We start from the raw sequence: 13,864 nt of genomic DNA on the forward strand, positions 1-13,864 counted from the left end.
TTTACTGGGTTAAATTTTTTATATAATTCTCATAACTCAGAAAACAAAAGCATGGCATAGCTATAATTTTAACCACTTTTTCATTACTAATATTGTTTATTTTGTGCCTTTTCTCTTTTTCTTCATAAGCCCTTGTTAGAGGTTGGTCTTTTTTATTAGTTTTCAAAGAAATTACTTCTGGTTTTGTTTATCCTCTAATGTTTCTTTTTTTCCCATTACACTACTTTAAAATCTAATCTATATTACTTTCTTCTGCTTCCTTTAAGTTGTTATAATTTTTCTAGTTCCTCCAAGTGAAACTTTTACTCATTTATTTTCAATTAAAAAATTTTTGTGAGGCCATACATTTCCTTTTAAGTACATGTTGGCTGCATTCCAAAATTGCTAAGATATACTATTTTTGATTCTGCTTAATTATAAATATTTTATAATTTCACGTAGCTTCCATTTAACATGTAAGTTATTAGGCATGTGCTTTGAAGTTTCTAAGCATGTATTTAAAATTAATTTTTATTACTTATTTATATTTTTATTGTAGTATAATCATATAAAATAATCAATAAAATATGAATTCTTTGAAATGTGTTACTTCCTTAATATAGTAGGAATTAATTTCTATAAATGTTTTACATATATCTAAACCAAAGGCCCACTTCGCAGTTTTGGATTGTAGGATTCTATATTTACTATTAGAATAGGTATGTTAATTATGTTGTTGAAAGATTTTGCATGTCTTTACTAAATTTTGTCTGCTTGATTACAGATGTGTTAATATTCTGCTATGATAAACACTTGTCTATTTCTCTTACTTATGTCAATTTTTGTTTTATATGTATATACACATAAATAACTACATATTTTAATATATATGAACATATGTGGTAAAGATATATTATTATGGGTATACCACTTAATAATTGTTTATCCTCCTAGTGAATTAAACCCCCTTGTCATTATTTGGCCATTCAAGAAATCAGATGCTCCAATTTTACCTCTCAAGTTAGGAGTAATAGCTTTAAAGACATAAATAACTGGAAGTTCAAAGACCTTTCCTGGGCCCTAATGAACGCATAGTCTTACTCTCTTCACCACCTAGACGTGGCTCTTTTCTTGTTTAATTCTGTTACTAGGCTAGAGCTAGTCAGTCTTTCCTAGATGCTTACTTTATCATTATTAATTTACACAGTGAGAGTAGTTTTAAACATAAAATCCCATTCTCCCCCAGAGAGTATCAACCTGCATGCCTTTCCTGGGCATCTACTATGTATCAGGTACTGTGCTAGGTGCTAGCATTCAATGATAAGAAAAAATAAAGAAGATTGCTGTCCTCCTGGAGCTTATACTTTGGAATAGAACAAATCACACAAAAAAATATAAATTGATAACTATGAAATCTGATATAAAAAAGATATTACTCTGAAGGTCTATAAAAAGAGGGATCTGACCCTATTAGGAAGGTCAAGGAGGCTTTCTTGATAAAGAATACTTTGAATTGTAACGCAGAGGGGAAAAAGTTAACTACATGAAAAGCAGGAAGTATTTCTGGATGAATGGACAGCATTTAAAGGGTCCTGATATGGAGAAAAGGTTTAAGTATAATGACAAAAGAAGGCAAATGTTGCTATAATACAAAGAGAAAGATCATTATGTTAAGGTGTTTTGTTGCTATCCTAAAAGAATTACAAGCTATTAAAAAGTTTAAAGCAGAAGAGGCGACAAATCATAGTTTAATTATGAAAAGATCAATATAGTTGCAATGTACACAATAGATAAAAAATGGGTTTAAATAGAATGGGGTGAACCAATTAGAAAGTCACTACATAGTTAAAGCAGGAAATAATGGTAGCTATAATAATTTATAATAATAAAAGCATAATATACTAATTAGACTGGATGGTCCAGACAAAGCCGTCCAATGGAAATGACCTGTCACTATGATGCACACTGACCACCAGGAGGAAGATGCTCAACACAGGAGCTGCCCCCTGGTGGTCAGTGTGCTCCCATAGGGGGAGCATCACTCAGCCAGAAGCTGGGCTCACCACTGGTGAGTGCAGTGGCGGTGGCGGGAGCCTCTCTTGCCTCTGCATTAGCGCTAAGGACCCCTCGGGGAATGTCCGACTGCCGGCTTAGGCTTGGGGGAGCGGGCCTAAGCTGGCAGTCGGACATCCCCTGAGGGGTCCCGGACTGTGAGAGGGCACAGGTTGGGCTGAGGGACCCCCCCACCACCCAGTGCACGAATGCTGTGGACCAGGCCTCTAGTATTTAACTAAAGTAATAGCGGTAGTGTAAGGACAGAAAGAGGTCTCTCCTTTTATTTGCTGCAGCCTTTCCTAATTATGAAAAGCACCTAGCAACTAAACCCCAAGATTGGTGGCTCCTTTGATTCAAACAGCTCTTCTGTTCAAGCTGAGGGTCAAGATAAGCTACTCTCAAGGCTTCATTCTTGCATCCCCCTCTCCTCCCTGCTGTTTTCATAACTCAGGGATAATTCACATCCAGGAGTCTCTAGTTAGTAGAAAGTGCCTTTCCTCCTCCCTTTCAAACCCAAGCCTCCCCCTTTTGAACTTTTTGTAAATTTTGCTCTAAGCATGTTATACAGGCTTGGAAAAAATACTGATAAGACACCTCCTTAGAACATTTGCCAGACTATCTCCTAGAAAGCAAACAAACTATAACTTTTCAAGACAACCCCCCTGGTATCTGCCCCATTTGAACCCAAACCCTCTTCCTTCCTTGTCGTTTAGCAACAGACACTGCTTAAAAGAGCAGGCCACCCTTTCTTCCCTGCCTGTATTGACTAGCAATACTTGGCCTCTCTTGGAAAGTAAAATAAACTTCCTCTCTGCATCTCCTATTTCTTTTTTTTTTTTAAACATATTTTATTGATTTTTTACAGAGAGGAAGGGAGAGAGATAGAGAGTTAGAAATATCGATGAGAGAGAAACATCGATTAGCTGCCTCCTGCACATCTCCTACTGGGGATGTGCCTGCAACCCAGGTACATGCCCTTGACCGGAATCGAACCCGGGACCTTTCAGTCCGCAGGCCGACGCTCTATCCACTGAGCCAAACCGGTTTCAGCTCCTATTTCATTTGTGAATTTTTTCACAGCCCATGTCACCAGCCAAACCCTAACAGGTAAAGATGCAGAGAAATAAATGAATTTGAGAAATATTAAGGAGGTAAAATAAACAGAACTTGGTTAAGGACTGACTATACTGTAAAGAAAGAGAGGAATCAATTCTGGTCAAGGGCACATGCAGGCTTGATCCCCAGTAGGGGACGTGCAGGAGGCAGCCAATCAATGATTCTCTCTACTCATTGATGTTTCTAGCTCTCTCTCTCCCTCTCCCTTCCTTTCTGAAATCAATAAAAATATATAATAATAATAAAGTAAAATTGTTTAAAAAAAGAAAGAGAGGAAATCAAGTCTTGAATACAATCAGGCTTCTAGTTTGCCTAATTAGAGGAATCCTATCTTTCATTTGGCTGAGCTTGTTTAGAAAATAAGCTCAGCTAAATATTATAAGTTGGTAAAAAAAAATATTATAAGTTGGTTTTGGACAAAGTGAATTTGAAATGCCTTTTACTAAAAGATGATGTTGGATTTATGCATCAAGAGCTCAGAGGTCTGGGTCAAAGATGTAAATTTAGAAGTTATCCATTGACTGCACCACAAGTATGGAGATTATGCAAGGAAATAGTATAGAAGAAAAAGGACCTAGGATTAAGTCTTGAAGAACTCCAGCTCTAATGACTGAGTAGAAGATAATAAACCAGCAAAGGAGACAGAGAAAAGTATCTAGAAAGATAGGAGAAAAGTCAATAAGACATTATGTCACAGAGTCTAAAGAAAATGAGTAATTCAATAAGAAGGTAATGATTAATAGCATCAACTGAATAAAACAGGAGTCTTTCTCCTTATACAAATTTTACATCATAATTGGTATGGCTTCACTGTGAACTTTTACTTTTCTAATTACTCATGCTTATGTATACTTACTTAAGGTATTCATCAGAAGGCCACTGTTGTTATGATATCTATTATGACCAGCATCTACATCAGGAATCCTGCATTGTGGCATGGCAGACATGGTAGGATCTCCAGAGATATAATTCCCTGGATCAGATGGAGAGGATCTGTACTCTTCATCTTCTGAGTCACTGGAACTACCCTCACTGCTTGAAGATGATGAACTTTTAGAATCTGATGAACTATCACAACTACTCATCTGGTCCATCAGACTAGCTTCTGCCTTCAGTTCTGAAAATGTAACAGAAGTTAATAGATAGGTTTAGTAAATAATATTAAGTACATATAATAAATTTTGAATGAGTTAGTTTCTAAGAAAGTGTTAACAAGAAATAAGACTAAACATACATTTACAGCTTTTTACTTTAAAAGCTTCTCTACTAATACAAAATAAAAAGTAACATCCTTCTCCTAACCTTCTTTAAGTTCCTTTAAGCCTACCCCCTCAACCCCTCCCCACCCGCCCGGAATAATCACTTTCTTGTGACCATATATGTTTTTAAATTCTGATTGGAAACTGGTATTTTATTTAACACCCAACTCACACATTGTTAGAGCCTGAGTTCACTCTTTGTCACTACCCAACTAAGAGTTAAAAAAAGAAAGAAAAAAAGAAAGGAGCAATTCAAATTTTCCTGCAAAAGCTGCATCCATGGACCCAAACTTTACCTTTCCAGCTTTTCTCTGTAGCACCTCTTTCTCTCATTTCTGGACAACATACATTTCTGGACAACATACATACAGAGTTCATGAAATTCCCCAGTTAAAAAAAAATCTCTATTATCAAGCCAAGCCTTACTTCAATGTTGAAATTACAAAAATTAGAAGACATAGGCAGTGTCTAAATCTAAACACTACATTTATTTATACTATTATACTGAAATATACATGTAATTCAAATAAAATATATTAAAAATGTGAAAGATTAAAACTATAAAAATTAAAACTTATTTAGGCAGGAACCATCCTCCAATTCTTTTTATTTCCCCAATACATATAATGCAATGCAATACATACAGATGAATTCCTTTTTTTGTCAGCTCTATTGAGGTATAATTGACAAAATTAAAGTGTACAGTTAGTTTTTGTCATGAAAGTATATTACATTTTTTGTCAAATGCTTTTTTACATCTATTGAGATGATCAAGAGTTTTAATCCTCATTCTGTTAACGTGGTGTATTGTGTTTATTGATTTACATACATTTAAACATTCTTGCATCCCAGGCAAAAAAAAAAAATACATTTAATCATCATGGTATATAATTCTTTTAATGGGCTAGTTTTTTTTGTTGAGAATTTTTGCTATGTTCAATAGATATTGGTTTGTAATTTGCTTTTCTAATAGTATCCTTTGTCTGGCCCTGGTATGAGAGTAATGCTGGCCTCATGAAATGAATTTTAAAGTGTTCCCTTCTCTTTAATTTTCTGAAATAGTTTGAGAATATTTGGCATTAACTCTTTTTTAAGCAGACATTTGGTAGAATTCACCAATGAAGCTGAAAAAAAAAATTGCTTTTTAATCAAGAATGATAGTTGAGCCCTAGCTGGTTTGGCTCAGTGGATAGAGCGTTGGCCTGCAGACAGAAGGGTCCTGGGTTCAATTGTGATCAAGAGCATCAATCCCCAGTAGGGGGCATGCAGGAGGCAGGCGATCAATGATTCTCTCTCAACATTGATGTTTCTATCTCCCTCTCCCTTCCTCTGCCTCCTGCACACCCCACACTGGGGATTGATGTGCCCTGATCGGAATGGAACCATGATCTCCTAGTTCACTGGTCAAAGTTCAATCACTGAACCACACAAACTGGCCTTTTTCTACTGTTTGTTTTTGAGATGGCTTTTGTTTTTTATTTTTAAAACTGGTGAATATTGATTGACTTTCAAAAATGTGTATTCCTGGGAAAACTCCACTTAGTCATGATGTACTGTCCTTTTAATATATTAGCATTTCTCCACCTCAGCAATATTGGCATTTGGAGTTATATAATTCTTTGTTGCTGTTCTGTCACTGCAGCATGTTTAGCAGCATCCCTAGCTTGTATCCACTAGATGCCAGTAGCACTACTGCTTGCCAGCTGTGACAATCAAAAATGTCTGCAGACATTGCCAGATCTCCCCCTAGGGGACAAAAATCATACCTAGTTGAAAACCACTGTTATATAATCGCTAAATTCAATTTGCTAAAATTTTGTTTAAAAATTTTGCATCTATATTCATAAGGTATCAGTTTGTAGTTTTGTTTTTGGGTTTTTTTTTCCTTTGTACTATCTTTGTTGGGTTTTGGTAGCAATAATTCTGACCTTGAGGAATGAGTTATCAAGTATTCCCTCCTTATTGGATGATTTATTTTAGATTTATTTATCTTTATTGTTGAGGGTATTACAAATGTCCCCCATTTCCCTCCAATTGCCCCTCTCCATCCAATTCCTGCCCCACCCTAGGTCTTTACCACACTATTGTCTGTATCCATGGATTATGCACATGTGCATGTAAGTTCTTTGATTATTCCTCGCTGGTCCCCCTCTCCCCTTCCCTCTGAGATCCGTCACTCGGTGCCATGCTTCCATGCCTCTGGGCCTATTTTATTTGTTGGTTTATTTTGTTCATTAGATTCCACATATAAGTGAGATCATGTGACACTTGTTTTTCTCTGACTGGCTTATTTCATGTAGCATAATACAGAGTTTGTATCAAATTGATATTATTTCTTCCTTAAATGACTAGTAAAATTCTCCAGTGAACCCACTTCTGGCTGGAAATTTGTGTGTTTATGGGAGTAGGGGTAGGGTTTTATTCTATTGTTTAAATTATTACATATAATATTACATATGTTTCCATTCCCCCCATTGACCTCCTCTCACCCCCCGGGCATATGCCCTCACTACCCTAGTGTCTGTGTCCATTGGTTATGCATATATGCAAGTATACAAGTCCTTTGCTGGATCTCTTACTCCCTCCCCCCCCCCCGCCCCCCGCCAGGGGTAGGGCTTTAAATACAACTCAATATTTTTAGAGGATGTAGGAATATTCATGTTATCTGTTTCTTCTTGAGTCAACTTTGTACCCTTTAAGGAACTGGTCCATTTCATCAAATTTATCAAATTTATGGGCAAGCACAGGGAGAATAAGAGTTTAAGTAACTTTCCTTAGGCCACACAGCTGATACATGATAGAGCTGAGATTTAAGTGCAAGTAGTCTGACTCCAAAGATGACATTCTTAGTTAACCATATATACTATGTCTAACAGAGACCAAAAGCTGGTTCTTTGAAGATTGAAATATATCAAATTCTAGCAATATTGATCAAGAAAATGAGAAAGACATGGCATAAATAATCAGTGTTAGGAATATAAAAGGGCCATAACTATGAATATTGTAGGGCTTTGTATGGATAAATTATGCTAACAGTTTGAAAATGTGAATTAAACTGACAAGTTTCAAGACAAAATTAAATAAAGAATAAAAAAAACTGAGTAAACATATAGTCAGTAAAGAAATTTACCCACACTATCAAGAATCAGGAAAACATATACAACTGTTTCAATGAATAGGAAAGTATCTTGTATATAAATCCTTTAGAGTACATTCAGACATGTACACAGATAGACAGGAAAAGGAGAAGAATGTGTTGGAAAGTAAAGAGACTCCTGTAATTTTTTTAAAAAACCTAAACCAAAGTGGCAAAATGTTAAATCTTAAGTTGTAGGTGTATGATTTGTTATATTATTACCCGTATTTTTCTGTATGTTTGAAATATTCATTAGGGAAAGTTTTAAAGGTTAGTTGAAATCATGTACGGGAAGACTTGGCACATAGTATTTACCTTTAAAAACATAATGTATACTATGCTGCTCTAAAAAGGAAGGAACTCTTACCATTTGCAACGTCATGGATGGAACTGGAGAGCATTATGCTAAGTGAAATAAGCCAGTCAATGAAGGAAACATACCACATGATCTCACTCATTCATGGATAATAGAGACCATTATAAACTTTTGAACAATAATAGATACAGAGGCAGAGCTGCCTCAAACAAATTGTCAAACTGCAGCGGGAAGGCCGGGGAGGGTTGGGGGGCAGGAGGTAGGGGGGTAAGAGATCAACTAAAGGACTTGTATGCATGCATATAAGCATAACCAATGGACATAAGACACTGGGGGGATAGGGGAGGCTGGGGGACTGTCTAGGGCGGGGGGATAAAATGGACACATATGTATGTAATACCCTTTGTAATACTTTAAGCAATAAAAAAATAAAAATAAAAAATAAAAAAATAAAAAAAAATAAAAAAAAAATTTTACAGTATGGATAGAAACTGATAGTTCCATTAGGGTGGCGAGATTGAGTGATTTTATATTAACATTATTCTTCAACATTATGTTCTCTTCTAAATAAATAATAATTGTCTAAAAAATAACAACTTCATTATAAAAATTCAAATAATTTGCACATAAAAAATGAAAGGTTCCTATAATCCAAACTTCTAAAGATAATGCTTACATTTTACTATAATTCTCCCAAGTTCTTCTATGCATCTACAAACTTATACAAATTTTGTTTTCAAAAATTATTCATACAACACATATATTACATGTAAAATTTTCTTTTTTGCTTAATACAATATCTGGATATCCTTCTTTGTTACTAAAAATGTGGTCTCTTTTAAAAAATCAATGTGCAGTATTTGATGGGCACTTGGGATTTTTCCATTTTTTCCTTAATATGAAAAATGCTGCATAGAACATTCTTATGTGACTGATAGAGATATATCTATGTATATCCTACATAATAAAAGGCTAATATGCAAATCCAATGGCAGAATGACCAGTCGCTATGATGCGCACTGACCACCAGGAGGCAGATGCTCAACACAGGGGCTGCCCCCTGGTGGTCAGTGCACTCTCACAGAGGGAACATGACTCAGTCAGAAGCCCGGCTCATGGCTGGCGAGTGCAGCAGCTGTGGCAAGAGCCTCTCTTGGCTCCACTGCAGTGCTAAGGATGTCCCACTGCTGGCAGTCAGGGAGCGGGCCTAAGCCGGTAGTCAGACATCCCCCAAGGGCTCCAGGACTGTGAGAGAGTGCAGGCCAGGCTGAGGGACGCCCCCTGAGTGCACATATTTTGTGCACCAGGCCTCTAGTATTTAATATATCTATCTGCACAAGTTTTGCTTTAGGAGAACTTTCTATGTAAGGGATATGCACTTTTTATTTTAATAGTTATTAGCAAATAAGGATGATGATAATAACAAATCCTCATATAGTAGTTACTATGTACTAGACCAGTGATGGCGAACCTATGACACGCGTGTCAGAGGTGACACGCAAACTCATTTTTTTGGTTGATTTTTCTTTGTTAAATGGCATTTAAATATATAAAATAAATATCAAAAATATAAATCTTTGTTTTGGTATGGCTGCAAATATCAAAACATTTCTATGTGACACGGCACCAGAGTTAAGCTAGGGTTTTTCAAAATGCTGACACGCCGAGCTCAAAAGGTTTGCCATCACTGTACTAGACACTGTTCCAAGTGCTTTGCAGAAAAAAATTGCTCTACAAAAATTAATATGTGCCAAATTATAATTTCTTTAAAAAATGCATGAACTACTTGCTTCCCTTTATGTTCTTACCACTACTGAATGTTGACAAATGTTTTAGCTACTTCCAATCTCATAAATGAAAAACTATCTGTTAATCTTAAAATGTGCATTTTAAAAGCATTAGTGAGTTTCACCAATCTATCTATATAAAAGCCTAAGCAACCGTTAGGACAGAATGACCGGTCGACCAGTCGCTATGATGTGCATTGACCACCAAGGGGCAGACACTCAATGCAGGAGCTGCCCTCTGGTGGTCAGTGCACTCCCACAAGAGGAGCGCTGCTCAGCCAGAAGCTGGGCTCATTGCTGGTGAGCACAGGTGTGGCGGCAGCACTACCAAATGGGGAGCGGCAGGAGCAGGCGCAGTGAGCTAGGATGAGCATGAGCAGCATGGCGCCCGCCCCGGTTCGTGCTCCTCCCTGGCTGCCTGCTGCTTGGTGCACTGCTACATCCCTCAGCAGTCAGACATCCTCCGAGAGGTCCTGGATTGTGAGTGACTGTGTCATAGCTTATAAACTACTACATCCCATACACAGTTAAACAAGGAAGGTGGCTTCTGTAATACTTGAAAAAGAGATCTATGGCTGCTTAATTCTACTTTATCAGAAGACTCTCCAAACTGTCCACGTCCTATTTATTCTACATGGGGATGAACATGCATTCCTATATATTGAGAACAGTCTCTGAGATTTAAAAATTAAAACCTGGCAAGACTACTCTAACAATGAAAAAACAGGATACTGCAGCGATGACATGCATGGACTCTGGCTTGCACATTTTGCAGTCAACCCTGATTCTGACACTTATAACTGTGTGACAAAGCCAATTACTTAACTTCGCTCTGCTTCAGTTTTTCCACCCGTAAGATGGGGAAAATGGTACTAATGCCTCAGAAGGATCATGTTATGAACTACTTTTTATAATCAGGGCAAAAAAATGCTACCCATACACAGCAAGATGCCTTTCACCTGTATGGAAAGTATGGTCACTGGTGCATGCAGCATTGTGGATTGCAAGAAGAATGTCCGACTAAGCCGGCCTAAGCCGGCAGCATGTGGACATTCCCCCGAGGGGTCCTGGACTGCGAGAGGGTGCAGTCCGGACTAAAGGACCCCCACCCCCCCCAGTGCAGAAATACACTGGGCCTCTAGTTAATAAATAATATTGACGAGACTAAACTCTGTTTTACTTACAACTGTAAACCTACTTTTGCCCCACCCAGTATTTATTAGCCAATGTATATTTTATGTTGTGAAACAGACTTAAGTCTATATAGAAATTTTGCATGTGATAAAAATGGCTCTTCATATTAGCAAGAGAAATGATGGCTTATTCAATAAATGGATATTAATATATAATACTGTTTATCAATACAATATGTTGATTATCAAGACTATTTATTGATACTGTTGGGGCAGAGGGAAATTTGGATTCTTATTTCTTAAACCAGTGGTTGGCAAAACTCATTAGAACCAAATATCAACAGAACCAAATATCAACAGTACAACGATTGAAATTTCTTTTGAGAGCCAAATTTTTTAAAATTGAACTATATAGATAGGTACATTGTTATTAAGTTAATTAGGGTACTCCTAAGTTGGCCTTTGCTAAAAATGTCCTCAATCTGATTGAGGTACGTTTGCTGAGGTCGACCCCTTCCAACTCTCCCATCCACACTCGTGTTGTATACTTGTTTCGTCTATCTCCTTTCGTTCATCCTCTCTATATGTCCAAACCATCTCAACATACCTAAAAAAATGTTTCATTTTATAATAATAAAGCCACCATCACAAAATAATTACAATTCTTAAATTGATGACAAAAATACCTGTAGGATTTGCAGCTGGTTGGAAAAATACAGGTAACTTTATGCTTCGAGTAGGTACTTTTGTCACCCGCGCGCGATTTGCGGACACGACTAGCACTAACCACTGCACAATGAGACTGCTGACTGACTGGTTCACGCAACTCCTGCATGAATCACGTGCGCCTCCCCCGAGCTGTGTATCCCGCGGCCCGCCTGTGCTGCGTCGCCTGTCGCCTGACCAACCGACACCCCCCACTTCGCCACTTCTTCAAAATAGACTCGCCCGGTCGAAAACCGACTTCTGCGCATGGGCCACGAAGTTTCAATCGCACTGTACGTGCGTGCCCGCACGTGGAATTTTGTGGAAGAGCCACACTCAAGGGGCCAAAGAGCCGCATGTGGCTCGTGAGCTGCGGTTTGCCGACCACTGTCTTAAACTAAAATTCCAGGTAGCTCAAAGATGTAAATGTAAAAATTAAACCACAGAAACACTAACACAAGTGCTAGGCATCTAGATATAAATCTGAAAACATGATTCAACTATTGCAGGAGGCACTGGCAGAGTAGGGTCAAGAAAATATTTAAAAGAAGACTGTCTGCCCTAGCTGGTTTGGCTTGGTGGGTAGAGTGTCGGCCTGTGGACTGAAGGGTCGCAGGTTCGATTCTGGTCAAGGGCACATGCCCAGGTTGGGAGCTCAATTCCCAGGAGCGGGTTTGCAGGAGGTAGCCAATCAATGATTCTCTTTCATCATTGATGTTACTAGTTCTCTCTCCCTCTCCTTTCCTCTCAGAAATCAATAAAAATGTTTTTAAAAAAGACTGTCTAAGGAACAGGCTATACTAGTTATATACATCTCAATGTAAATTCTTATACAAAGTTAGATCTTATGCTTAGATCATGTTAACTTACTCTCTACTCTACAATGCTTCAATACAATGCTTTTATTAAGGTCTCTGCTACAAAAACTGACACAGAGAGGAACTTCTCGTATTGTAAAATTATCATTGAAGATACTATATCATTTAATACTCCCTAGAACGGGTTCCATATGATGAACTTCTTTTAGAATTTAATAACAGGGAAGAGTCTAATTCTTTAGAACCTGTCTCTTAAGTAATCCAAAATATGCTATTTAGGTCTTAATTTTTGTTTTAGTGTTTAGAAAGCTCAGATCTAAATTTAATGTTTTATTTATTAACGAATTTGCTTCCTCTTCCCCTTCAATACCATGATTTTCTTTTCCAGTATTTTTCTGTATATATGTAAATTAATGACATCATGATTTGAATCCATTTTGGAAGCAGATATGATATAATAATAAAATTCAAAATCCCTTTTACCAAAAAAGGGTTCTGAGCTTATATCTTCCTTATTGTTAGTAAAGGGGACAATAATATATTAGGGGACTAAAACTATACTGGGCCTAGAAGAGGGCAAGTGGAATTGGATTGCTACATGTAATTTATATAAGAAAAGTGAAGAGGCAAATATACAGAAGCAAATATACTTTGGTGACCAGGGTCTTATTACTACCACAATTACTATAACACTAACACTGAAACTGCAGCTAGAAAAAAATGGAGATTTAAATGTTCTTACTTTCAAAAGGACTGTGCCTCCCTAGAAACACTTTCTGCTCAGATTCAGAAGAACTTGCCTGCTGCTTCCGCTTACTATATCTCCTCACTTCACTATTGTTTTGGTGACATCTTATACATCTATAGTCTGTCTATGCATAAAGAACTTCGACAGACGATGCTGTGAAGAACTGAATCTGAATCATCATAACTGTCAAAAAGAAGAAAACTCCAGTTACATATATCTAAACACTTTCCCCCCTGAATAATAAAAAAGATATAAATTCTCTTATATAGATACATAATTACAGAATACCCTAAATCACAAACTATACTCTTCCTCTCCAAAATCCATAATATAAAAAAAATATTATGTTCTCAATAAAACTTTACAGTTAATTCCTTTGTTAATTAAAATTAAAAACTTCACTTATCTATATCATAAAAACAACCGGTCACCAGGACTCACGGCTGGCGTGGTGGGGGGAGCCGCGCGGTGAAGAGGGAGCAACAAGGCAGGCGGCGGGGCCATGTGGCTGAGAGGGTGCAGGGGATGGGCGCTGGGCAGGCGGGAGCTCGGCGCAGGTCCCCAGGTGGTGAGCAGAGGTGCTCCTGCCACTGGGGGAGGGTTGGGGGCGCAGGGTGAGGCGGCATGCAGGGGAAGGGCGCAGGCTGGGAGCTTCGCAGGGCACCGGCAGCGTCCACAGAGCGTGTAAGGCGACACCGGGTGGCGGACAAGGCCCTGATGGCAGGCTAGGCCTAGGGGACCCTACATGTGCATTATTTAATCGTGCGCTGGGCCTCTAGTTCTTAATAATTTCTTGTAAAGGAACATTATAT

At 37.8% G+C, this 13,864-nt stretch overlaps 1 protein-coding gene across 3 annotated transcripts in view; it reads right to left on the bottom strand.

Annotated features, from left to right (window-relative positions):
* The window catches only part of EAF2 (ELL associated factor 2), a 41,318-nt gene that overhangs the window by 8,176 nt on the left and 19,278 nt on the right, over nucleotides 1–13,864 (bottom strand). For all 3 annotated transcript variants that reach the window (XM_081086872.1, XM_081086873.1, XM_081086874.1), the window contains one exon: nucleotides 4,007–4,267. In XM_081086872.1, the coding sequence (XP_080942998.1) occupies nucleotides 4,007–4,267 (261 nt within the window). The remainder of the gene's footprint in view (nucleotides 1–4,006; nucleotides 4,268–13,864) is intronic.

Source organism: Myotis nattereri (assembly GCF_964212035.1).
Source record: "Myotis nattereri genome assembly, chromosome: 3".
Classification (NCBI taxonomy): Eukaryota; Metazoa; Chordata; class Mammalia; order Chiroptera; family Vespertilionidae; genus Myotis; species Myotis nattereri.